We start from the raw sequence: 24,748 nt of genomic DNA, 5'->3' as shown, positions 1-24,748 counted from the left end.
TGCCACCTAAATCATTTTTGAAACTGGAACTTCGGGTAAAATTTTCAACAGTGTCATTCTCAAAACTCGCTAAAACTTTCCCAGCCCAGATCAGAGATGCAGCAACTAAAGTGATCAGCTAGAAACATGTACGGAAGACCAGAGACCTTGTGTTAGCAGCTCAATGCCACAACTCAGACTCCAAGGCTGACAAGGTGTCCTTCTCTCCAAGGAGTATTGAGCAAAACAAGGGCTAATGTTTGAAAAGCAAACAACGACTCAACAATGAAGAGGAAGCTGAAGTCTGCTTCCTTCCTAGGTGCCCATGTCCTAGGAACTGGTTGTTTTATTTAATGAGGGAAGTTTTTCCCTTCACTTAGGAAGTTTGGGAGGAGAGGAGAGTAAAGCCCATGCTAAAAATCCAGGGGTGATTACTAAAAAGAAACTGATTTTTATAAAAGACAAATCAGGAAATACCTTAGAAGAGAGAGATTTTGGTCACTTGGAAACCCCAGAAGGAAGAAAAGCTCTGCACAGAAACAGTGCTTTGAACCCACAAGAGCTGGGGGACGGGGGCACGCTAGACTGTTTGTAGCCACAAGCCCACTAATAGCTCTTTTAGCCTCTTATTTCAGCTTCTTTTCATCCTTGTTTCTCTCTTCTCCCTCCCAACCCCCCTGCAAACTGCATTCGCCACCTGATTAATAATTACAACCGCTCATTTACACAGGCACATCAGGCCAGAGTTGAGTGACAGCAAAAGCTCCCCCCCCCCCAAAAAAAAATCTGAGTTCCCCTTACCTCAGCTGCTCTCCTGCAATCATCACCTCTGCTCTGTGATGTCTCTCGGTTGCTTTATTCTTCAGGCTGTTGCTAATACTCTCCATCCTGGCTCAGGCACACATCAGAGGTTGGACGAGCTTAGCGGTGTTTGGCGTGCGAGCATGTGTGTGCAAACAGCTGCCTCCCAGCTCCAGAGGACCATTCAGGGAGCTCTTTGACAGCTACAGCTGACGTCCCATTTACTTTCCTGCCTTTCTGTTTACAGTATGTGTGACTGCCAGAGTCAACTGATTAGCACTGCCCAGCTCCACTCCTCCTTAGCAGAGCTAAGGCACCTGGTATAGGCTGTTTGCAGGGTCTCCGGGAGAAGATGGGAGGCAGGAAATTCGGGAGCACTCAGGGGGCTGTTTCCAAAGGATGATTTCCTCCCCTCTCCCCCTTGACTATGCTCAATCCTGGCTGCGTAACAGGTAGGTGCAGGTACCTAATGTTTTTCCCCTGGAGCATGTCATTTGGAGGTGGAGCCTGCTGCAATTTGATCCTTACTTTGGGTTCCTCCCTTTCTCCCTGCAAACTGCCTTGGGATGAAAGAACCCTTGTGTTGTACCTGGGGAAAGCCAGCTGGCTGCTCCAAGAGGCTCAGAGCCCTAGCACTGCCGCTGCCCTTGGCCTGAAGCGGCTTTAATAAACAACGCTAAGGTTGAGGAAGAAGGTGTGGTTTTCAATAGGCTGTGGAGTGTGTCTCTCCCCTGAAATCAGGGGGAAATTGCTCATTAAGGAGCTGGAACAAGCTGAGCAAAATCAGAGGTGGGTCCTGCACAAGGGTAATTCACAGGGTTAAGCAGTTTGGGGTTGGCGACAACAGCAACTAAACACCTTGTGATAGACAGGGGTCACCTTCGACCTGGTCTTCCCTCTCCCATCAGGGTTGGTGCCCAGGAGGATCCTCACCACTGCTAGAGCAGAAACTCAGGGTGGAGTCATCCACCTGTAGGCTTCCAGAGACACAGCTCCTGAAAGCTACAGGGACCTGCATTCCCTAGGGGCGACACAGGAGTGATGGAAGGCCCTTACATACACACACAGGCTTCCCCTGCCAGAACAAGCCCTCAGGTCCCAGGGACTTGGCACCATGCAGTGGGTACTTTGTGCCCAGCATACACACCATGACAATTAGAGGCCCCAGCCTGAGAATTAAAAAGGAATGTGAACGCTAATAACTCCAGATGCCAGCAGGGCCTTTGCATTCTGCCGCCAGCGGGGGATGAAGTCAGTTGACTCTCACATGAAATACTGAAGCTGCTTTCCAAAGGCTTAGTGGGGCAGAGCCTGGAGCTGTGTATTAACCCACACAGGCAAGCCACGCAAACAGCACAGGGAAAGATCTGCCTGAAAGGGTGCCCCTTGACTAGGAAACAGGGTGTGTTCTTATCTGATGGTAGCTCGCACTTGGTAACGAACATGAGGTACATTCCCAGTGAAGTCAAGGCAGGGTGTAGTTTTCATATGCCTGAGGTGGAGGCAAAGACTCCAGTGGCAGTCTAGGGTTTACCACGACCTGCTCACTCATGTTAAACAGCCTGTGATTTTACCTCACATTTATTACCTCACATGAGCTAACATGAGGCAAGAACACCCCCTTTTTTCCTACTGAAGACGAGGCCAAAGACGATCTGGGCACATCTATGCTGCAGTCACAGGGTGCAACTACAGCTCGAGTAGATGTTTCCAAGCTAGCTTTAATCTAGCTCTGGCCCTGGAACAATGAAACCGTGGCAGCGTGCACTTCAGCGTGAGCTAGCCCTGCTGAAACACTGCTAGATTCAAACTACTTCAGGTAAGTCTACCTGAGCTGGAATTTCTCCATGATTTCAGTCCAGACAACCCTCAGAGACCACATGCTTGGCCCATTCTCTGTTAGACCTGCTGGAGGTATTGCAAAGGTCTCCAGCAATTTCAGACTATGCCAAGCCGCACGTGCTCCAAGCCCAAGGCACACTGCAGAAAGTGAAGGACCGTTGACACAGCGTTCGGAACTGCTCAGTTCCCACTTGCTTTTTGTCTTTGAATTTTTTTCTCCTGAAGTAAAGAGGATGAGATCTGTCTGCTCTGCAGGAGGCCCAGTTTGTTCTCTGGGGATAGGAAAGATCTCGTAATTAATCCTTGTGGCTTTGGCCAGTATTTCCTCTCCCCCACCTGAGCCTCCCGCACTGGCATGCTGCGCATCAGAGGTTGCTGCATTTCTGTGCTGAATTTACAATTTATGAAGCACTTTGGGGATCCTTGGGCATGAAAATTTCTATGTAAATATACCACTAAAGGCCTTATATTTCACTAACCTCTAGCCCCCCCATCCAGGAGGGCTGGGTCTGTTTAGATTGTCACAGTGATTTCTGAGGCACTGTGGTAATTTGGGTATAGGCTTAGAAGTCAGCATGCTGTGTCACGGACTGCTCTGGTCAGAGGCAGCCTGACAAGCCTTTGTAACTGTGTGCACCTGGCTCTATGTACATCTGGCACCTCCCATAACAGGGGTTTTGTCTGTGGCCTGGAAGCTGATCTGCCACGTGACTCCAGTAGAGAGAGAGAGCCTCCAGCCAGCAAAGTCTACCCCAACTTACTCCAGTTCTTAGATCACAACAGCCCCCCTGGACCTTGTCAGTGCCATTCCTCCGGCAAGTTAGAAGGGAACCTGAGGTGCTCCTCTGACCTGGTCGCTGGGCATCTGGTCTCTCCTAGTGATTCCAGCCAGCCTGAGAGTGAAGGACCTGAACTCTGAACCACTGAAATGACAAAGCAATAGACACCTCACAGACCACTGAGCACAGGATTTTATGGTAACCATGTGGTTTCATTGTGGATTCAGCAGTTTGTATTTTTATCGGAAGGTGTACAGGAATATAGCCAGAAATGACAGAACCATGTGTCAATAGCATCATGGTTACATAGAGATGATCATAGAAGATCTAAACATAGACCTTGTATCCAAAAATCCATTGTTGTTCCTCGCCCCTAACCCTAAAACAGCTCTCAAATCAATAAGGAGCTTTCGAGTTATAATTTGGCATGTAAGATGTCTCAGGCTGTGGAACTCATTGATTTCCTATTATTCTATTACAAGTAACAATGATGAAAAAAATTAATAGACGGCAGTAATTTATCTTTCAATGAGTTCTACTAAACCCATATGGGGGCCTGGAGTGTACCCTTAGGGCCAAAGTAAGTCTTGACCCCTTGACTTGGTCCTATATCTAGTTTAGCAAAGGCAATCCTCCTCCTATCTTAGATAGAACTATGTAGTTCTGAATGCCGCTCAGTAGCCTAAAATCAGTCACTAGCCTAGAATCAAATCCCGGGAGTCCAAAATCAAAGTTCATAAAGCGTTTCCTCAGACAATCAGGCACCACTTGCATTTATAACAAAGAACTGCAGTAACACTTTGCCCCTTCAAATATTAAACTGGGTGATCTCCTTGTTTGCAGGTCTTAGTAACTAGTAACTAAGGCACTGATCTTGCAAAGACTTAACACTCATGCTTAATTTTATGCACATGAGAAGTCCTACTAAAGTTAAGCATGTGTTAGATTGGGGTCTAATTGGCAAGAAAAGTAAGCCCACATGGCTCTGTCACTGCCCATGCCATGATATTTGCCTATGCTATGCCACCTGTTTTTGCCCTTTAACATCTACTCCCAGGGAGGGATACCACCTCAGCTGCTGCTGGCCTTTCCCATCATTACCAACATCTTTTCCCAAAGTTTGGGCAGACACAGAAGCAATGCTATTCAGACTGCAAAGGTCAGCAGAAGAAGAACCAGGAAGTAGTTAATTAAAGTTGTTGTTGACATTGGATGTACATGCAAATATTCCCTTCATCTCAATCAGGAGTGAAAAATATTCACTGGCAGAAACAAGCAAAAACCAAGAGACTGATACAGAGGAAAAAATCTTGCCAAAGAAAATGTGGGGAGGATAGGACAGGGAGTGAGCCACGTCAGCTAGGGAGACTTTTTGCTTCAATTAGAAGCCTAATAAAGCTGAAGTAGTAATAAACCAGATGCCAGATTTAATTAGATCAGCTTAGGCAGCAGTTCACCATGCAGGAACTGGGTAGCTAATATCCCCACCAGAGCACTGGCTCTGTGACATTGATGATTGAGTGTTCTTCTTTGACGGAGAATACAGCCATCTGTCTGAACTAGGTCATTAAACTCAACCTCACCCCTTGCGTTGTTCTGCTACAGACTGAAGTTTGCAGGTCAGGCCCATCACATTTGTTTGATAGTTCTGGACCAGATGACCACCAGGTCCATCCCATTCATGTGCCAGAACTCAAAATCATGATTACATTCGATTTCTAGAAGAATTTGACCAGGAGGAAGGGAGAAAATCTGACCAAAGGAGCCACTCTTACTTAGACTAGGTCCCACTACTTATCAAGATAGACGGTGACCTTAATGCTAACTTCAATTCTTCTTCACTGCAAGAATTGAGGTTGGTGAAAGCTCGGCTAAGCAGCGGTAGTCCATTCACCCCTGGGCACGTCCAGTTGGTTTATGCTGTCTTTGATAGCTTTCTGGGGGGGTTCTTAAATTATTGAGATGAGCCAAAAAAGAACTTCCCAGTCATTCATAAACAGAAGCTATTGATTTATTAATAAATAATAAACACATATATTTATATATTTAATTGATTTCTTGATGACAGACCAAGCAAGCAAAGTATGGGAGGCTTCAGGAGTGGGATAGCCAGTAGGGATGGTTGATCATATATGACGAGGTCATAAGATCAAGAAGTTAGAAAGAGAAAAGTCCTATTAGATCCTCTAGGCCTAGATGCTCAAGGTGCTTAGGAGCCTAACTGCCATTGATTTCAGTGGGAGCTGAGCACCTAAATACCTTTGAAGATCTGGGCCCTAGTTCATCCTCTTGGGCTTGTTCCCGTCAAACTCTTCTCTGGTGTTCTGTGTAGCCTAATCTAAGATGTCCTCAGCCATGCAGTTTCCACCACTTCCCTTTAGAGACTGTTCCGCAGTTCACAGATCTCCTGCTCAGGAGATTCCTGGGTGATATCAGGCCAAATTAATCCTTGGTATAACTATACTGGTTTGAGTAGAGTTACCCCAGGGATATATTTTAGCCTAGATTCTTCATTTAGTTTGCATAACTTCTGCTCAGCTCCTCCTCATGCCACCTGTTAATGCTGCTTCTTGCTTGGCATTCACACTCTTCAGACATCTGTAGATAGTTGTCACATTCCCCCACTAGCTCTAGCAATAGTCATGCTATTATCCCTATTTAGGTTAACCTTTCCCTCCATATTAATCCCCCTAGACCGTCAGTTGTGGTAGTGGTTCTTCACCGAACATCTCCCTTCTGACACTGAGGTGCCCAGGAACGCAGCATTCCAAGTGTGGCTTCAACACAATTCTATTGAGAGAATTCTCCTCTCCCTTTGTTACAACTGACTACCCGCATCAACTGACAACCCGCATCTCTTTGTTACAACTGACTACCGCAGTTTTGCTGTCATATCGCACAGCCAATTGTGTATCTTAATAATCCAGTTTGATGACCACAATGCATTGTATGCCTGCTGAAAGGTTCAAAGAGAACGAGAATCCATCAGAACTTTCTCCCTTTATCTCCCAGAGAGTCCACACATTTATTTAAAATTAACGTTGCAATAAACAGGTTGTTTTCTTTTTCCAGTGGCCTAAAACATTAGCAGAATGTGAGGAGGAGAACACCGAGCTCCTTTATACCCGTGTAGACCCAATTGCTTAACAACCAATGGCTTCATCCAGTCCATAGAGGCAGCTGAGAGACCTAAGACAGTGCAAACCCACTGGGGATTTTGTATCCTGGACTCTAATGGAACTACACCAGGGATGGATTCAGACCTTTGAGAGAGAGGTGAGCACTTGGGCCCTGATCTGCAGAGTTGGGTTGCCAACTTTCTAATTTCACAAAACCGAACACCCTTCCCCAAGGCCATGCCCCTGTCCCGCCCCTTATGAGGCTCTGCCCCCTCCCTCCATAGCTCAGTCTCCCCCACCCTCACTCACTTTCACTGGGCTGGGACAGGAGGTTGGGTTCGGGAGGGGATGAGGGCTCTGGGGTGGGGCCGGGGATGAGGGGGTTGGAGTGCGGGGGGGCTCAGGGCTGGGGGTTGGGTTCAGGAGGGGGTGAGGGCTCTGGGGTGGGGCCGGGGATGAGGGGGTTGGAGTGCGGGGGGGGCAGGGTGCGGGCTCTGGAAGGGAATTTAGGTGTAGGAGGGGGCTCAGGGCTGGGGTAGAGGGTTGAGGTGCAGGAGGGGGTGTGGGGTGCAGGCTCCGGGAGGGGGCTCAGGGCTGGAGCAGGGGGTTGGCGTGCAGGATGCAAGCTCTGGGATGGAGTTTGGGTGCAGGAGGGGGTTCTGACGTGGGGCAGGGAGTTGGGTGCAGGAGGGGGTTCGGGGTACAGGCTCCTGCCGGGCAGTACTTACCTTAGGTGGCTCCCAGTCGGCGGCGCAGTGAGGCTAAGCCCTGGCTCTGCGCTGCTCCTGGAAGCAGCCGGCATGTCCCAGCGGCCCCTAGGCAGAGGGGTCAGGGAGCTCTGCCCGCTGCCTGAGCCCGCAGGCACCGCCCCCACAGCTCCCTTTGGCCATGATTCCCAGCCAATGGGAGTGGCGGGGCCAGCATGCAGAGCTTCTCTGATTCCCCCTTTAGACAGGGCTGGCCTTGCAGTGGCAGTGTAATTGCAATTTTCATCCACTGTCAGCTAGTGCTGTGCACGCAGCCACAGCCCATGCAGACCCTACAAGGTGACTTTTTCCCACCTTTTGGCCCTCCTTATTCTGGGCTAATCCCCCTGGGGCTCCTGTGGCACCTGCCATAAAACAGAACTGCTCTCATGGACATGGGTTTCTACCCCCAGCCACCAACCAGCCCTGGGCTGCTCTGTGCCCACAGCCGCTGAGAAGCCCCAGGACTCTATACAATATGGGATCCCTCTCCTTCCCCCAGCATAACACCTGAACCAAGGCAGCCTATGGCCTTCCTACACCGTATCCCTGTAATTCTCGGCTCATTGTGTGATGTTGGTCCCCTTCTCTACCCAAGCCACAGAGGATATGGGTCTGCTCCAGCCCCCTCCCCCCACCCACCCACCCACCCATTATAGAGGCTTGGAATTTAGCTCAAACTGAAGAGACTCATGCTGCCAGCGCTAGAAGTGCCTAGCTCAGCCCTTGGTGCTTCAGCCAGGCTGGTGTCCATCACACTTGCACCAGAGAAGTTCTTCCTTGGTTGACTACGGTGTTTGGAGCCTGGCCCAGCAGCACACAGGGGCTGGGCAGAATTTAAATTTAGTTCATTGTCTCCTGGCTGGTTCACCTAAAGCCACTTTCCCTTAGCTACACTGAGCAGAGGGAGCAACCAAGGAGGTGGGGGGGATTCTCCTATGTTGCAATCAGGGAGCCATGGACGAAGGGACAGTAGTCTCAAGGTAAATGAAACTTTTTACTATACAACCGGGTCCTATGCTGCTCTTTGTCTGACCAATAGGACATGAGGATTTCCTTTATGCTAATGAAGGAGCAGTAGAAGTGTATCCAGTTGGCTGAATAAATCTAGAGTGGTTACACTGCTCCCGTCCAAGTCAAACAGTGGGTGCAGTCTGGCCAGGCAAATGGACTGTTTGCATCAGAAAGGCCCTTTATATTTTCACACACACACATACACACACACACCTGGCCTAACCTGTGTCCCAATGACCATGCTGCATCCTAAACTCGGGGACACACAGGCTCTCCTTGTGCACTTGGGCAGGTTCTTCACCAGTGCCTTAGGATACCTTTAGTAGGGGCATCTTTGCACTTCTATTGTTGCTGGCAATAGCATGACGTTTCAAGTCACCTGTGTGTATTTAGGGCTGGTGAGGGACTCTGATGTAGTGCGCTCAGGGAAGGACTGGGTTTACTGTTACAATGAATGGAGCTGCAGCTCTGGTTAACAGAACATTGGGTGCTGACAACTTGGGACAGCTCAGATCTAGCCCCCACTTTAAGCCAGTGCCTCATTACATTAAACTCACCTTTCCTTGTGCTCAGCCTAAAGACAAAGCTCATCAGGAGGGCCAGCTCTGATGGTCCAGTGACGTCCATTTTACGGGCATCTGATCCGGCTCCATCATCCTGTGCCAGATCATTGGCCCTACCCAGTGGCTCTGGTTTTTATTTCACTAAACAATTACTGATCGCTAATTGACTCCCCACCCTCCTCGCGAGCAAAGTGCACCCTGCACTGCTGCTGCCAGTGGAAACCACAGGGCAGCTTGCTTTATGGTTCTGACCTCAGGCACTCCCAAGCATAGCCTAAGCTCTGTGCACACCATCACAATGCTAGCCAAGCCAGGGGACCGGCTCGCCCCACGGTTAGAAGTTACAGTCCCCATCACCCTGTAACCAGGTTACACCCGGACACAGTTAGCTCTCATTTACAATACTGCTATGATCCATATTGTAACCATGCCCTCCTACTGTGGTAGTGTAGAGCAGCCCTACGATCCCACTTGCTTTTCCTCTTAGGTGCATTATTCTTCCCTCCAGAGTTTACGCCATTGGGGTATTGCTGATATTTTACCCATCAGATTTTGAACTTCTTCCAGAACAAACAAATTAAAGATGGAAAATATTTAGCGCAAAGCTTTAAGGCAGAGAGAGAATGTTTTGCTGCTATGGTAACCATTTAAGGTACTGCAACACTTGCCAACCGATTTTAAAAAGATTATACAAGAGGAAAGGTTTATTGCGTCTCTAAATAGCCTTGTGTAAAGTGCCACATGCATTTAAACTAAACATTAACGTATTCACTTAACCTACAAAAAACAAGGAATTACTGATACGCTCTCTTCACCAATCAGTCCCTAACCATGCAGTTCCTGCTGGGACCAAAGCGGGCACCATTACACAGCAGCTCTCCACAAGGATGCCCTAATGCCTGGGAAGCTCACCCTAAACTGCCTGTTGGAGATGCTGCTACACCCACTACAGATATCCTACCCACTCCCGCCCTCAAGATGACCCTGGTAAGAGCCACTATCTTTTGGGAAGTGCTATCTTCCTGATGAGGAGTAAAGCTGAGTTCCTCACACTTTTGGTCATTAAGGACCAAGCTATCATCAAAGTCAGAAGTTTAGTCCCAGGTTCAGTTGCCTGCCTGATCTGCACAAACAAATCCCCAATCGGCATGTTCAGTCACAGTAACTGTCTCCCCAGTGAGGTACACACATTGTTACAGGTCCACCTGGCCTTCTGCAAAATATAGCCCATTGGAGCCCATCACCTTTTTCATAAAAATAAGGGTGTTAACACCATAACCAAATGTGGCCTAAAGACACAGAACGACATTCTTTTTACCTCAAGGAAGCCCACTGCAGTTTCATCATCTTTAGTCCACACTTTGAAGTGTTGCATACTGTGGAAGGCATTGCTAAGCATCTGTTAAGCTCCACTCCAGAGCTAGCTGCATTTTAGGGATGAGAAACATGATCCTTGATATACACCTCCCCCTCCCCACAGATGTTTAATTAGCTATCAGATGAAACATACTATACAACTTATCATTGTGCAGTCCTTGGATACGATGAATATGCATACACCACCGCAGAGTCATTTCATCTAGGTTTCCTCTCCAGAGGATTTAGCATATCTGAATTTTTCCATTTCAGAGGATTAGTAACCAAATCAACTCATTAGAAACACAGAAGAGACAGAGGAGCTGGGTAAAACTGGATGTCTTATTTTGCAGCTCACTATTCTGAACGTTGTTACATCACGCAGAAGCTTCCAGCACCCCCGGTTCTATTTTTGAGTGGGGATGAGGGACACACAAGGGAATTGGATGAGCTTGTTTATAAATGATAAATGTGTGAGTCATCAAAATGGAAAAAAAAGGTTTGCTACGCATTTTATTTATGTGACGGCGCTTCAGACACAATGCAGAGGATGCTGCAGACCGTCAAAGTCATCCTTGTCAATGATGGCAAAGTTTGCATTATTATTTGTCCAAACTTTGTTCTCCATATTGCAGCTCAGGGCCTGCAGGCAGAAGTATAAAAGAGGCTGGCTGCATCTTGGTATTCAATTATTTCCATGCTCCCAACTAGGACATACAATGGCACTTGCCTGATGCCAGAAATGATTGTTCATTACTGTTGTTGCAGCCGGATGGGTCTCAGGCTACTAGAGACAAGATAGGTGAGATATGTCCAATAAAAGATGACTTCCATTGGTGAAAGACAGAAGTTGGTCTAATAAAAGATACCTCATCCTCATAAGAACATAAGAATGGCCGTACTGGGTCAGACCAAAGGTCCATCCAACCCAGTATCCTGTCTACTGACAGTGGCCAATGCCAGGTGCCCCAGAGGGAATGAACCTAACAGCTAATGATCAAGTGATCTCTCTCCTGCCATCCATCACCACCCTCTGACAAACAGAGGCTAGGGACACCATGGGGGGGGGGGGGATAGCTCAGTGGTTTGAGCATTGGCCTGTTAAACCCAGGATTGAGAGTTCAATCCTTGAGGGAGCCACTTAGGCATCTGGGGCAAAAATCTGTACTTGGTCCTGCTAGTGAAGGCAGGGGGCTGGACTCGACTCGACCTTTCAAGGTCCCTTCCAGCTCAATGAGCTAGGTATATCTCCATATTCCTTACCCATCCTGGCTAATAGCCATTAATGGACTTAACCTCCATGTGTGTTTCATTTTTCCACTGATATTTATTCAAATCAGCAAAAACTTAGGGATTCTACAGTGCTAATAGTGGCTGTAAACTGATTTTAGGGACTGTTTCCATCAAGTGCGTGAGAGAGTGAGCGTGCCTCTGTTCAGGTTTATATTCTGCTACGTAGCTACGAGCCAGCGCTGGGGCCGGTTGCAGGTTAGTTCACTGCTTTCTGCATTGCAACTGCAGAACAACAAACAAAAGATGGAGGGTAGTACACATTGGAGGCCAAAATCCTCAGCAAGGTTGGAGGACTGCTCCCTGCAGCTGAGGGGTGCAAAGGTGGCTTTGTGCTCCAACACCGGGGCCACTCCACTTAAGAACACCCCTTGCCAGAGGGAATGCTCCTGTGGCCAGCTAAGCCAGATTTAGGACAGCTTTGCACTGGGGAAGTTCTAAAAGTGCCCATATGCTCTAGAGAATTTGGTCCACCCTTTGTTTCTATCTTGGAAGCCTAAGAGACAGAACAGCAGATGTATCCAAGGCTAGGGAGTGTTATTACATAGTGCTGGCAGAAAATGAGCATGCTATTCAACAACTTCTCATTAACCAGTTACAAATCTAAGACTGGAACTTTCACATCCTTGATTGTTCTACCTTTCATTCCAGAAAATACCATAGATATGGGACCCTACTGAGGTCAATGGTGCAACACCAGTATAACCAGAGGAAACTAGCTCACTATATACTGCTTTTTCCAATAGAAATAGAGTATTGCCAACCCTGAGCATATAAGTATCATGAATCAAGCCCGTTGAAATCATAAGAACAATTTACAAAAGATAGATTTGTAGAGAGAGGGGGCTTTTCTTTGCTTTCTGGGTTTTGAGTCTTTAGGGGACATGTTTTTAAGTTTTTCCTCCAGAAACATTAGGGCTAGAAATTTACTTATTTTTTCAAATGAAAGCTGAGATTCTCTCATCACATGACTCCAGAAGCTAGAGCTTGAAACAAAGCAAATATCACAAGACTTGTGATAAGAATCATGAGTGTGCGCAACACTGGAAATCAACAAACTTGTGTAAGACAAACCATCTAAGAGCCATGTCTTCTCCGTTCCCCTTTTCCTCACCATTCTTGGTGTGTGTGTTGGGGAGGGAGGTTATTCCAAGGCTTCTCCCTCCCTCCCTCCCTCCAATAGTCCCCAGGTTTAAAAAAAAAACCAAACCAAGGCTGTAGTGTCATGTTAGTCTAAATGGATCTGGTTCCCTATGGACACACTCCAGAGGGACAGGAAGTGCTCCTACCCCTATCATGTCAATATCAGAATTACCTGTTACACCTCTAACTGGATTTCAATACCACTTTGCTCTGTGTTCTTATCTCCTCCTTTTAAGTCATGCTTAGTGAGCTATGCCAAGGAAACACATTGCATTCACCTACTGCTATTCCAGCAAAAACAGAAAAGGGTGTGGATGAGAAAAGCAGTGTGGAAGCTAGCATAACATTTATTTTAAAATGTCCATATTTGCCTTTCTGAGGACCCTGGAATATAGGTTGTTGTAGCAACGGTTTTACATTGCAGACTTATGTATTTTCTAGCAATTTTTAAATATGTGTTTAGTAGGAAATGGGAACTTCCCCTTTAAAAAAAAGGCAGGGCACTTGATAAGCAAATGCACATAGTTGTTTTATGAATCCTGCCTGTAGGTCCAGAGCCGGGAAGACGGAGCCTGTAGAACGCTGCCTAAGAAAGGTCAGAACTCAAGGGATAATAAAAGGTTTCAGAGTAGCAGCCGTGTTAGTCTGTATCCGCAAAAAGAAGAACAGGAGGACTTGTGGCACCTTAGAGACTAACAAATTTATTAGAGCATAAGCTTTCGTGGACTATAGCCCACTTCTTCGGATAATAAAGTTCTCTTAGAAAGCAAAGTCTCATCCTTAAGCGTGTAACACTAGAGAGTGAATTTGGTGTTTATGAAAATGACTTGGCTTGACCCAGGCATAAGGGGCACAGATGTTAGAGAGATCACTGAGCAAAGAAGGATGAAAGGCCCCTCACCCACAGGCCTGAGCATGCTATCTCTGCAGCACACTCCACTCCTGCTTCCCTACTGAGAAAGATAAAAAAACCCACTGCTCCCACAGAGCACCATATAACCCTTGGGCAGTTTCTCCCATCCCTCTTTGGAAATATACAATCTCCCTACGGCGCGTATGGCGCAGATTAGTTATACTGCTTCTCCAGGAAAGGGGCTAACTGCAAAAGAGGAAGATTGCCCCATCTATGATGATTATGAAACGTGCTGCATATGCAGAGATAGACAACCATGCCATAAATGGAAGGATGGGGAGAAAACCACAGGCTCCTCCTTGAGAATTATATATTATGTGTATTACAGTTGTGCCTGGCAGCCCAAGATCAGGGCTCTGTTATGCGAGGCACTGTACAAGCGCCCAGACCGTCGCTGTTCAGAAAAGCTGACAAACTAAATAGGCAGGCCAAAGGGTTGCATGGGAAAGAGCCCCAGAGAGGTCAAGTGATTTGCCCAAGGTCTCTCAGCTGGTGAATCACAGAGGCAGGAAAACAATTCAAGGCTCCTGCTTCCCAGTCCTGTGCCCTATCAAATAGCTTACTCTGCCTCTCAATCATTGGAATATTTCATAAACAGGCCGTAGCTGATTCTGGAACCAAAGTATTCCCCAGGGGATGGAAGGTCTCATGAACTTTAGACGCGTAAGGACTAATCCCTCAGCGTCTGTACTCAACCCCCACTCTTCCACAGTGCAGTGAGAACACACTAATTATGTTATAATTAACATTGCACTTAACTTGCCAGGAACGGCTCCTTCTGCTGTGTTCCGTGTGATCCTAGCCAGACCTACTTTAAAACATTTGCTCTGTGAGCAATTGCTGGAGCAGACATGAACAGAGCCTCTGATTAACGGCACTGGATCAGGCATTGTGTGTTGCGAAGAAACAATACAACAAGCCCTAGGAACACCACCCTCCTCTCTTTCTGACCCCCACTACCTTCCCATCACAAAGAAAAGAGTTTGTGTTAGTCTAATGGCTGAGGACCAGGTTGACGAGATGAGGGTTAACTCTCCTGGATGGAATCAGACTAAACCCAGCACTTTCAACTGGCTTCATCCAGTAAGATGCAGCAGCTCAGCCAGAAGAAAGGAAGTCCCAAAAACCACAGGCACAGCCACTCGCTGTGTCTGCTACAGAAGCAACAGCAAAGGAAGAACATCACAGTGTCCAAGCGTAACGTTAGGGTAAAAGTTGGACGCAGAGAAGAGGTGCAGGGAACAGAGGCTGTGGTGAGAAGATGGGGAGTAAGGAGATGAACAAGGCTGCTAGCATTGTGACTAATTTCTAGTCTCTACAGCCTTTAAACTGGGTTTGTTTAATTGAAACAGGTAGTAAAATAACCCCCTCTGGCGGCCATAAAGAAAATTGGGACTGCTGTTGATCATGCACAAGGACCTGACCTTGTCATTATCCGAGAGTAGGAGCTCCCAAGTTTTATTTACAGGTTTATAGAGCGCTCAACACAACAGGGCCTCTTGCTGTCAACCTCTAGGTGCTACTACAATACAAACAACAGGGTCTGCAGTGTGATGAAAGCAAAGTTAGACGGAGACTACAGATTAGATGAATGCACAACAATGCAGAGTTTTTACTTTCAAGATTCTTCATCCTCTTTCAAGTCATTTTCGTACTCTCTTGTTCACAGAGGATGTTCCAGTTTGCACTGTCACTGGTATCATGGATGGCAATCTGGTACATGTGGCCTTATTTATGCTGTTTTTCTGCCAAAAAGTTCCTCCCTTTGCAGTCAGTAGTTCTGGCCCACCAGTGGTAACGCTGGTTAGTTACAGTGCTAGGGTAGACAAGGCCCCATGTAACTAACAGTATTTTAACCACCACATTATCTAGACCTGCCGTAAGCAGAGTTGGACAATGATGCATGTATGAGATATCACAGACACCATATTATTCACGTGTGCGCTAGCATAACTCTGCTCCCGCTGAAACCACTGGTCAAACTCATATTGACTTCAATAGGAGCAGAATTAGGTTAATGATGAGTGCTTATGAAAATCCCACCCAGGACTAGAACTGTGAGTTTGATAGAGTTTATTACACGTTTGTAGTATCAGTGTGATGACTAATTGCTAATGTAAATAGAATGTGTATTGTAAAGATATTTAAAACTGTGTAGCAGCCACTCACTTTAGAACTATCAGAGTTTTTATATGCAGTCACAAATGCTGGAAGATTTCTAGGAGAATGAAGACCTGATTCTGAGCCTGACCTTAACCAGGACTTCCTTGGCCCAGGTACAACTGGGACAGACAGACAGTGGGACATACATTGCAGGTTTGAACATTTCTTTAAAACATCTAGCCTTCAGTATATAGGGCAGTAAAGTGAAAACCTGAGCAATATGATGGAGAATTACAAACATTAGCCATTAACACTTGAAATCAGATGTGGATAGAATACATTTCACAAAGACAAGCCTAAGCCTTTCTGCATTTCCTGGCAGAAGGTGACTTATCTATTGTGTGATACAACAGCCTCAGAACGCTGCTCGGCAGAGCATGAAGGGAAAGACAAAGGCAGATTTACAAACTGTGGAAGGCTGATAGCATTGTGTTTGCTCGTCTGAGCAGGGAATAGGAAGCTCAGTGAGATACAGCAGGAGCTCAGTCTGTAATCACCAGTCTGGGAGAATCAGTCCATCACTTCCCAATAGCTCACCACACTTCAAGTCTCCAAGTGGAGTCTAGCATAGGCGCTCTTTGATCTTCACTTCACGCACACAGTTTTTCAGCTAGTTTATATGCCAGCCCACTCTGGCATGGTCTTAGTGAAATTCAGAGCCCAGAGGGGAGGATCCCAAAAAAATACAAGGTACATTTTGCTTAGACTCCATATCAGCGAACTGCTTAGAAGAGAATGTTTCCTTTCCCACGGCTCCAATGACTTGATGAGGTTCCGGTACCGCTACGCTGAGATGGCCCATTAGACACCCGACAGGTGGCACCACAGCAGATTAGCAAGTGTCTCCGGAGCTCCTCGCAAGTTACCTCTTTTAAAGGTTTGAAAGCATCAGTGATAATCATAGCTAAGCTTTGAATTTTACTCCCTCCAGAAACTGATCAGACCCCATTTATTTGCTCCTCTGGATTTTTAACAAGTCCTCCCATTATGGCTACAGCCCAGCAGACTTGCTTCAAAGACAAGCCCACTTAATCCTGTCTAGGTTCTTACACTGCCCTAAGCACTCTGGTATCTGTGTACTACTTAGCCTGTGCAGTTTGGGAAAAGCAATGGAGGCCAGTCAGTTCATGGATCACTGACAAGCACCTCTCAGAGGCCAATGCTCATTTTAATCCAGTATCATTAATGCAGTTATAGCATGTGAGCAAAGAACCCCAAATGCAGTCAATGGCTTGTGGCATTCTCTCAGATTGCAGTCACACTATTCCAGGCAATCTGCCATTTATTCAGCATGCCCAGCTGCCTACTGGCCAACGCCTCAGAATGCACAAACAGATTCTTTTGAAATCCTTAAAATCAAATGGGTGAACCACTAGGTGGTGCTATTCCATCCACCTCTGTTGTGAATGGCCGCTGGCTGTTCAACAGTAATACCACTGCACAGTGAACTTGCTCATTCAACAGGTATCATAGTATTTGAACGACACTTCAGAAAAGGGACAAAGCCCAAAATATGGCTGATTGTCAGCAACCATCATTTCCTTCACTGTAGGGTTGACAGCATCGGCCTCCCCCAAAGCCATCTTCCACAGGCTTCTCTAGGCTGCAAACTCCAGTGCTCCCTGCTCAGCTCTTGCTCTGTGCGTAAGCTGCTTTGACATTCCAAATACACGGTGCAACCTGTTAAGCCTTTCCATGGCGCTTTTGTATGCTGCTGAGTGGTTGGCCTTCAAGGCTGATGGTCAAATAGATTCCCTGCTCACTTTACTCAGAGTAATCCTAGCTAAGGCCTTGTCTACACAAAAGTAATTTGGTAGGCAACTGTGTAGCAGTACTCAAGTGGTGCCGGGGGACAAACCTTAAATCAAATGGACTGATTCGAATGGACCCAGTGCACAGGTGATACTTAGTCTGGCAGTCTAGCACAAGTTCAATTACCAAGTTCGCTTCTCTCGTGTAGACACAGCCCCCTGGGTCAATACAGCTACTTGTGTGAACAAGGCAAGAAGGATTCAGTCCTGATCGATCAAAGAGGTAACAGGGGTCAACAGTAATACCACTGTACATTTTTAGGGGTCAGTCTCAGACTATTTATGAACTCTCTCGAAGAGGCTAGATTCACATAATGTATAAAATCAAACCCAGTTCAGGTATTCGCCACATCCATGATTCTTTGAAATCTTGCATTAACCAAATAGTGGATTTCATAGAAGTGAACATTCTATTTTTAAAAAATGTTCTTATTTCTATGGCAGATGCTCCTGCGGCCTGGTTACTGAGATCGCTGAGCACATAAATCTGTGCTTAACTCACTGTTTATTTCTACTTAATAGTTCACCTTTAAATAAAGGACTGAGACCACATGTGAAATGTTGTCCAAAACTGTTTCTAAAACAAATAAGCTTTAAAAAGGAGGATTTAGTGTTGGAGGTCTTTCATCAAATTTACGGTTAAACATGAATCTTTATAGGATAGCTGCCCCCCTCCCCAATTTCCTCCCTCCTTCACAATCATCTTTAAACCCAGCCACTGCCCAGGTGAGCTCATGTCACAGTCACTAACTTCCAGTCAAGAACGTGTGTGATCCCAACTACACAAGGACATGAATGACACCACTTAGCTGCCCTAGGATTCCATGTCAGGGATGAGGTATGCCACTATGCTGTTTCTTCGCACCAGCCCATTTTCAGTAAGAGACTATCCTATCTTTAGATTACCCCACACTATCCATTTATTTGAGTAACAATCCGCTTCACTTTTGTTAGCAAGACCACCTCTATTATACAACCTATTTTGTATATCCCTTAAGTGATCATTTAAATCAGGTTTCACTGTATTGAAGACAAAAAGAGAGGCCCACACAGAGGGGATGGTATTTCCTAGGCGTTTAAATTAAGTGTAGTCCCTTCAGGAGATTGACACCGCTCTATTCGATTTCTCTTTGCTTTATTGTAATGCTCTTTTAAAAGAGGACACTGCAGCTCAAGTCCAGTACCACTCCATAGAACAAGGAATACTGTTCACTGAAATTGCCATTCCTGTGAACTTCACATAACACATAAGGAAAATTAAAGATATAGTACCCCCGCATTTACCAAACTTCTACTGGCACAAAAATGGCTCTAGAAGAGGTCATTCTAGGCCATTACAATCCAACACTCTAGTAATAGGCATTAGATTCCATTTCTTTACTTTTATTTCAGCTCTAGATTGCACAAACCCTCCTTGGGCAGGGATTTTAAAATTAGATCACTTACAAAGGCAACAGGGATACTGACATACTTTCGTTGATTGCTATTTTGACCTCAAGAAGGGGCACTGCATCTTTAAATCTTATTTCCTGGATCAGAATACAAAGGAGGTTTCACTCACACTTGTTAAATTATTGCACAGATTATTACACTGAAATACATTATTTACCTGTGGAATGTTACAATGTTTGGAGTGGGAAAAAAGCAGCAGCATTATCGTACAGATCAAGAATTAAGGAGAGTTGGCCAAAGATTTCTTGAAATTTAGTAACCAGTGATAGGCTTCCAGACAAAATGAAAGCAACATTTCAAAATCCTAAATGCTAGAAGCAGAAGATCTGGTTTGGGAACACTCAAGAACTAAAATGTTTTGTTCCTTTGCAAACAGCACTGAGTTTGAACGCCCTAGAAGTTCTGGGCTGTAAATATGCCATTGATGAGATCCATCAGTTTAAATGAAATGGAGACAAACTCTGGAAAGGCTAGCCTGGGTGATGCACTATCAAATAGAAAACTTCCCCAATCACCATTTCTCTAGTGTCCGTCTCCCCTACATTTAAAAAAAAAAAAAAAAAACAATTTTTTTTTCATGCTAGTGAAAGGTGCAAGACAGTTCTGAAAACAGAAGTCCTGCTTATCCACAAAACAGGCACAGCATACCGTGGCACTACAGGCTTGCATACCCTGAGAATGTGTCTCAAACTCAGGGCTGGGCCATGTCTATGCAGCTGAGGCTCCACCATTCAGTTATTGGTACGTCTCAAGAATACAACGGTGCCAGCTGTGAGGGTGTTTTTTAGGATAAGAAAACATTTCCACTAAGAACTGGGCTTTGATACCGCCCTCCCCTGATGGAACAGCTTTCAAATGGCTGCTAATAAACTAAAAACAAAGAGAACAAAAATTGGCCAAAGGAAATGGCCTAGTTTCACCCTCCTCTCACCTCTACTCAAAGACATGCTACACCACCTGGATTTCGATGAACAAAAAATTCATTTTTGATTCAGCGGTGCTAAAACGAATGGGAAATGCATGCACTTGGATTGAGCAACAGGCCCAGTTTTACTGTTCTATCTTCCACCACAATGCTACTTTTTAACCACCCTACAAGATCTCTCTGGAAGCGGAAGGGTACGTCAGGACTCCCCACAACAGTGCAAAGGAGGAAGCTATTCCTTCACTGTCTCCTGGACTGGAAGAACACCACTGTTACAAAGTTCTGCTCAGTCAGGGCTCTGATTTTCACTATGTTCAAGTATAGGCCTAAAAACTATGTTGAGCCAATCTTAGCTGCAAGTGTGATGTAAACAATTCCCTATGAGGCAAACCACAAAAGTGGGGAGAATAGGGACAATAGTATATGCACATCAAATTATTTTTAAATAGATCGCTCAACCTATTACAGAAAGCTATTTCAGGAGGCTGGTGAAAAAGACAGTAATAAAATAGAACATGGGAAGTTGAATCAGCTTCACATCACTTTAGACACACAACTTCAGAAGTCAGGCAACCCAGCTAATCAGGTGCATTTTGCTGTCACTACTACTGCAACACTTCACAAAAGATAATTGCGAGTCAAGGACTGGGCAATACCACTTCACGTACAAATTACACAGCATGGCCTTCAAAGTACATGCATTAGTTTCAAACTGGGCAGTAGACAAGTGAAAGGAAGAACAAGTAACAGAAGTGTATGCATAAAATACAGGAATTGTTACATGTTTAACATGCAGTCGAGCCATGACAACAATATCTCTGAAACAGAAGAGCAGAAATTCCAGTAAAACCACTCGTATGGATTCTGGCTGTAAATGTTCTTGAAAATGGTGCCACTACCACAAGAAGCATCGGAGTCTTAGATCTTGCTGGCTGCTGCCATTTTAAAAAGGGTCATTCAGCAACTAGGATTCCTTAGTGTGACACACAAAGCCTTGCATTAGTCTGGCACAAGGAAACTCTGGATAATTACTAGCATTGCATAAAGTACTCTGGTTAGGTGTGGGTCTCAACAGATCACCAAAAGGTTACTGAAAGGTACTAAATCAAGAGAAAACCATTGAGATAAAGGATAGGGGAGCAGCATGGAAGAGGGGATAAAACAGATCAGAAAAATATTCAGCTGATAATTAGAAAGACTATAGTGATAGAAATACAATAAACAATCCTGCAAGATCAAAATTTCTCCACAATATAAATACAGATGTTACTACTTAGACTATAAATCAAGAAACCATTAATACTTTTGGGTAATTCATGATTATTATTATTTTTTTTTGGCTGCTGAAGACAGTTAATTTATGGCCAATATCCTCTGGTTAAATTTGAACCTTCTCCATGGTGAATGACAGAAACTGAGCAATAGCTGAGACAGAAAACTTATCAAACGATTATCATCAGCTATCATTTGGTCAGCTTGTCAATACAAAGATATTCTTACTCTCAAAAGGTTCACAAATAATGTCCACGGTACAGAATTCCACACTGGTATCTGAAGTATTATCCAATGGCACCATGATTTGAAGTTTTCAAGTGACTTCTAACTACAATATTCAGTTATATTGTATATTTACGACATTACACCACACGAACAATAAAAAAATAGAGCTACACCCCATTCACAGCAGACAGATACTTAACATAAAAGACACCTTCGTTAAAGGAAATATCTGAATTCCTCTATTTTAGTTTTCCATAGTCAAAGATTATGGGTTTATAAATCATGAAAAGAAGGTTAAAAAAAAAATAAAAATCAAAGCTCAGACCTGACTAGAGTCTCTTTGAATTTTTTTTTTTTAAAAGGTATTAGGGAAATTGTGGAGGAAAAGGTGGTTTAAACAATTATAAAATTGTTTCTATTTGACAATTGAAGAGAAGATTAATCAATCTGCTGAATTTAAGTTTCACTGTTAAATCCAGAGTTCTAGTCATCAAAATTAGCTTGTCTCTATCTTTAACAATGTTTTATTTTCCCTCTCTTCTCCCATTTTGTCTTACTGTCGCTGGATTTTTCCAAAGTTTCACTGCTGTTGTGGTCAACACGTGCTGATAAAAGCCCAAGCAGAAGAGGAGAAAGGTTTCATTTTAACAAAAACATAGCAGGTGAACTTAGGCATCTGGAAGGAAGAAAGCTAAAGAGAGGAAGACACTTCTTAATAGTTAAAGGGGAAAATACCATAACTCTACATAATACACCTGCAGAAAAACTGCACTGTGTACATCTCTAAATCAAAGGGCAAGAAGTGGTGCCATTCTGAACACTCCTATATGGTCAGGCTGACAAAATGGTGAGTTACATACTAATAATTATCTAGCTCTAGCTTTTTTCTCATCTAGGACTTCTCTCTATAAGGAAAAAAAGGTTTAAAAAAAGTTCTCAAACCTTGCAAAGTTTAAAAATACAGCTTCAATAAAAAGTGTTTTAACGGCCACTTTTAACTGCCAGATTTAATGCAGTCCCAGCAGTAGAGAGAGGCATTTAAACTGGTACTTATTCAACTGCAGTTCACACGTTCAATTGCTGGCTATCTGTTGAAGATATATCCCCTCCTTTCCCCGCATCACTCCACCCCAGACGTTCTCTAGAACTTCATCAGAAGTTAGGAATACTGGAGGGGCAATCCTAAGAAACTACACATGCAATATTGTGCCATGAAAACATGCTTGCACTGATTTGTTCCTCTGAATTCTCATTTTAAGAAGTTAGTATACCCAGCTCCAATAGCGCTATGGTGAGGAGAATAGATCTATTACTATCCTTTACGATGGGAGAGCCATATCTTCATATGGTCATGATGAGACTGAGACACTATTTGTTTTTCTAAACTGGAACAGAAGAAAGAAGAATGAAGGGGAAGCACAAGGTAACAGGTCAATAAGGACAACCATGTTAATCCAGCTGTGTGTGAAACTTTTTTCATCAGAGAGCATGGACTCCTTCCTTCGCCATGCGAAGCAGGGTTACAGAGGCCTACCAGTTCTGGTTATCCCACCCATCATCAGCTGCTGAAGACACTTTTGTCATTTTCTTGGGGGATTTTTTGGTCTTGCTCTCCCCTCCAGCATTTTCCCAGTTGGTCTCCCAGTTTTCCCAGCTGTCGCTGTTACTGTTCTTGTTGTTGGAGACCGTCCCCGAACCCCAGACGTCCCAGCTATCAGAGCTCTTCTTCTCTGTGGAATTGTCCACGTAGGTCCAACTGTCACTGCTTGGGGATTTATGAGCCTTGGGTGGGTCTGAGTTGCCAAAGGTTTCCCAGAAACTTTGATCTACAGCATTGTTCTGGTAGCCCTCTCCTCCGCTGTTCTGATAGCTGTCTCCCTCAGGTGGTCTTTAAAGCAAAAAGATCAGAGGTGGGGGAAAATAATCAACTTTTGTACCACTCATCTCACATTACTGAATTAATAAATCTGCTTAAGCAGAAACCTTCACCCCCAGCTCCTACTAAGCTTGTCTGTCATCACCTTATAAATTAGGTATTTCTGCAGGGAAAAAATGATATTTCTGCATTTAATTTTACAGCTGAGACATTAACCAGCAAGAACAGATGAAACAATAGTGCCAGAATCCTTTGCTCAAAGCAATTTGGAGATGACAAAGATGAGCAAGGCAGAAGAACTTGAATGAATATATTTAGAACGGAGTCTGCCTTGGGTTTCAATTTCCAGATTTTGCTGGTTTGGGTAATCACCTTGAAAATATAAAAGATGACGTATTCCGTATGAATTAATAAAAGTTACATTCAGAGCTATTTTGGTCTCAATGCAATACTCAGGGCTGATGACCAGCTAAATTAAATTAAATCATATTTGTGTGCCCCGTATTACCTGTTTATTATATTAGATGGTATTTATTACTTTTGAAAACTAGTGAAGATTTGATGAAAGACAAATGTTTCTTCCTACTAAAATTAAAGACACTAGTATTGCTAAGGAAAAGTTTTTCCTGCTACTTTTATATTATAGGGAAAACACAGGGTATATCTTGACATACTTTATGAATCCATGTATTTTAGAGAGAAGAAAAAAACAAAAAAAAAAGAGTACCTTTCAGAAAGATCATCTGATTTGCTGGAAAAGAAAGTGGTGACGTCCCGCCATCCCTTACTGCCAACCCCCTGAACCTGGAAAAAAAGAACAAGGTTATTTCACACTTAATGAATTACCGCGCATTTGGACTGAGCTCACACATTTGTTCTAATAAAGACTGCTACCCAAAATCCATAATGCACCACCACAGAACACACCCCTGTGCATATGAAGACATATTTAAAGCAGTCTCACAAAGTTCGACTCACCCACTCAGGAGGCCAGTATGGCAATTAAAATAGGCTCTCTTTTGTCATCATCATAGCAAGTCATTGTTATGTCTAGGCTATTAAGCTTTCATTATGATTTTGCAAGGTCCATGAAAGAAAAACATTGACTGGACAGTGCTTAACAAGTGACCAATTAACAAAAAAATTGGATAGGCAACCAGGGCTTATTTTTTTCACCTGACTGTTGGTGGTAACAGCTTTTGACTTTTACCTTCGAATTTTCTGATGAAAATGTTGGGATTGCTTGGAGCAGGAAGGGTCACCTGATTCTCCATTGTGCTGGATTTTGTGATGTCATTGTGAAAATGCAAAACATTACCAGTTCAGAATGGTAATATTTTCCATCCACTTTGCACTAGTGTGAATGGCAGCATAAAGTACTGGGCAACAGACTCAGACCCTGTGTTTTTAGCCCCAGACTCCAACTTGGTATGCCCACTTTTGTGCCTAAATGGTGTGCCCCCAGAAAAGTGGCGA

The 24,748-nt window shown here is 44.6% G+C and overlaps 2 protein-coding genes across 29 annotated transcripts in view; both read right to left on the bottom strand.

Moving 5' to 3' along the window:
* Window positions 1–1,367, bottom strand: part of LOC101938612 (DEP domain-containing mTOR-interacting protein-like) — a 37,400-nt gene extending 36,033 nt beyond the window's left edge. The window contains exon 1 of the mRNA XM_005309557.5: window positions 781–1,367. Within this exon, the coding sequence (XP_005309614.2) occupies window positions 781–866 (86 nt within the window). The 5' untranslated portion in view covers window positions 867–1,367. The remainder of the gene's footprint in view (window positions 1–780) is intronic.
* Window positions 1,368–18,637: 17,270 nt separating this feature from the next.
* The window catches only part of ARFGAP1 (ADP ribosylation factor GTPase activating protein 1), a 32,114-nt gene continuing 26,003 nt past the window's right edge, over window positions 18,638–24,748 (bottom strand). For 17 of the 28 annotated variants that reach the window (XM_065566151.1, XM_065566163.1, XM_065566155.1 and 14 more), the window contains 2 exons: window positions 24,000–24,076; window positions 18,638–23,284 (listed from right to left, as the gene is read on the bottom strand). In XM_065566151.1, coding sequence (XP_065422223.1) covers window positions 22,927–23,284; window positions 24,000–24,076 — 435 coding nt within the window. In that variant the 3' untranslated portion in view covers window positions 18,638–22,926. The remainder of the gene's footprint in view (window positions 23,285–23,999; window positions 24,077–24,748) is intronic. The other 11 variants (XM_065566154.1, XM_065566156.1, XM_065566164.1 and 8 more) reach the window with 1 other exon arrangement.

This window comes from Chrysemys picta, chromosome 13 (genome assembly GCF_011386835.1).
Source record: "Chrysemys picta bellii isolate R12L10 chromosome 13, ASM1138683v2, whole genome shotgun sequence".
NCBI lineage: Eukaryota > Metazoa > Chordata > Testudines > Emydidae > Chrysemys > Chrysemys picta.
Note: the sequence above shows the minus strand (reverse complement) of the source record. Positions and strands in the feature narration are given on the sequence as shown.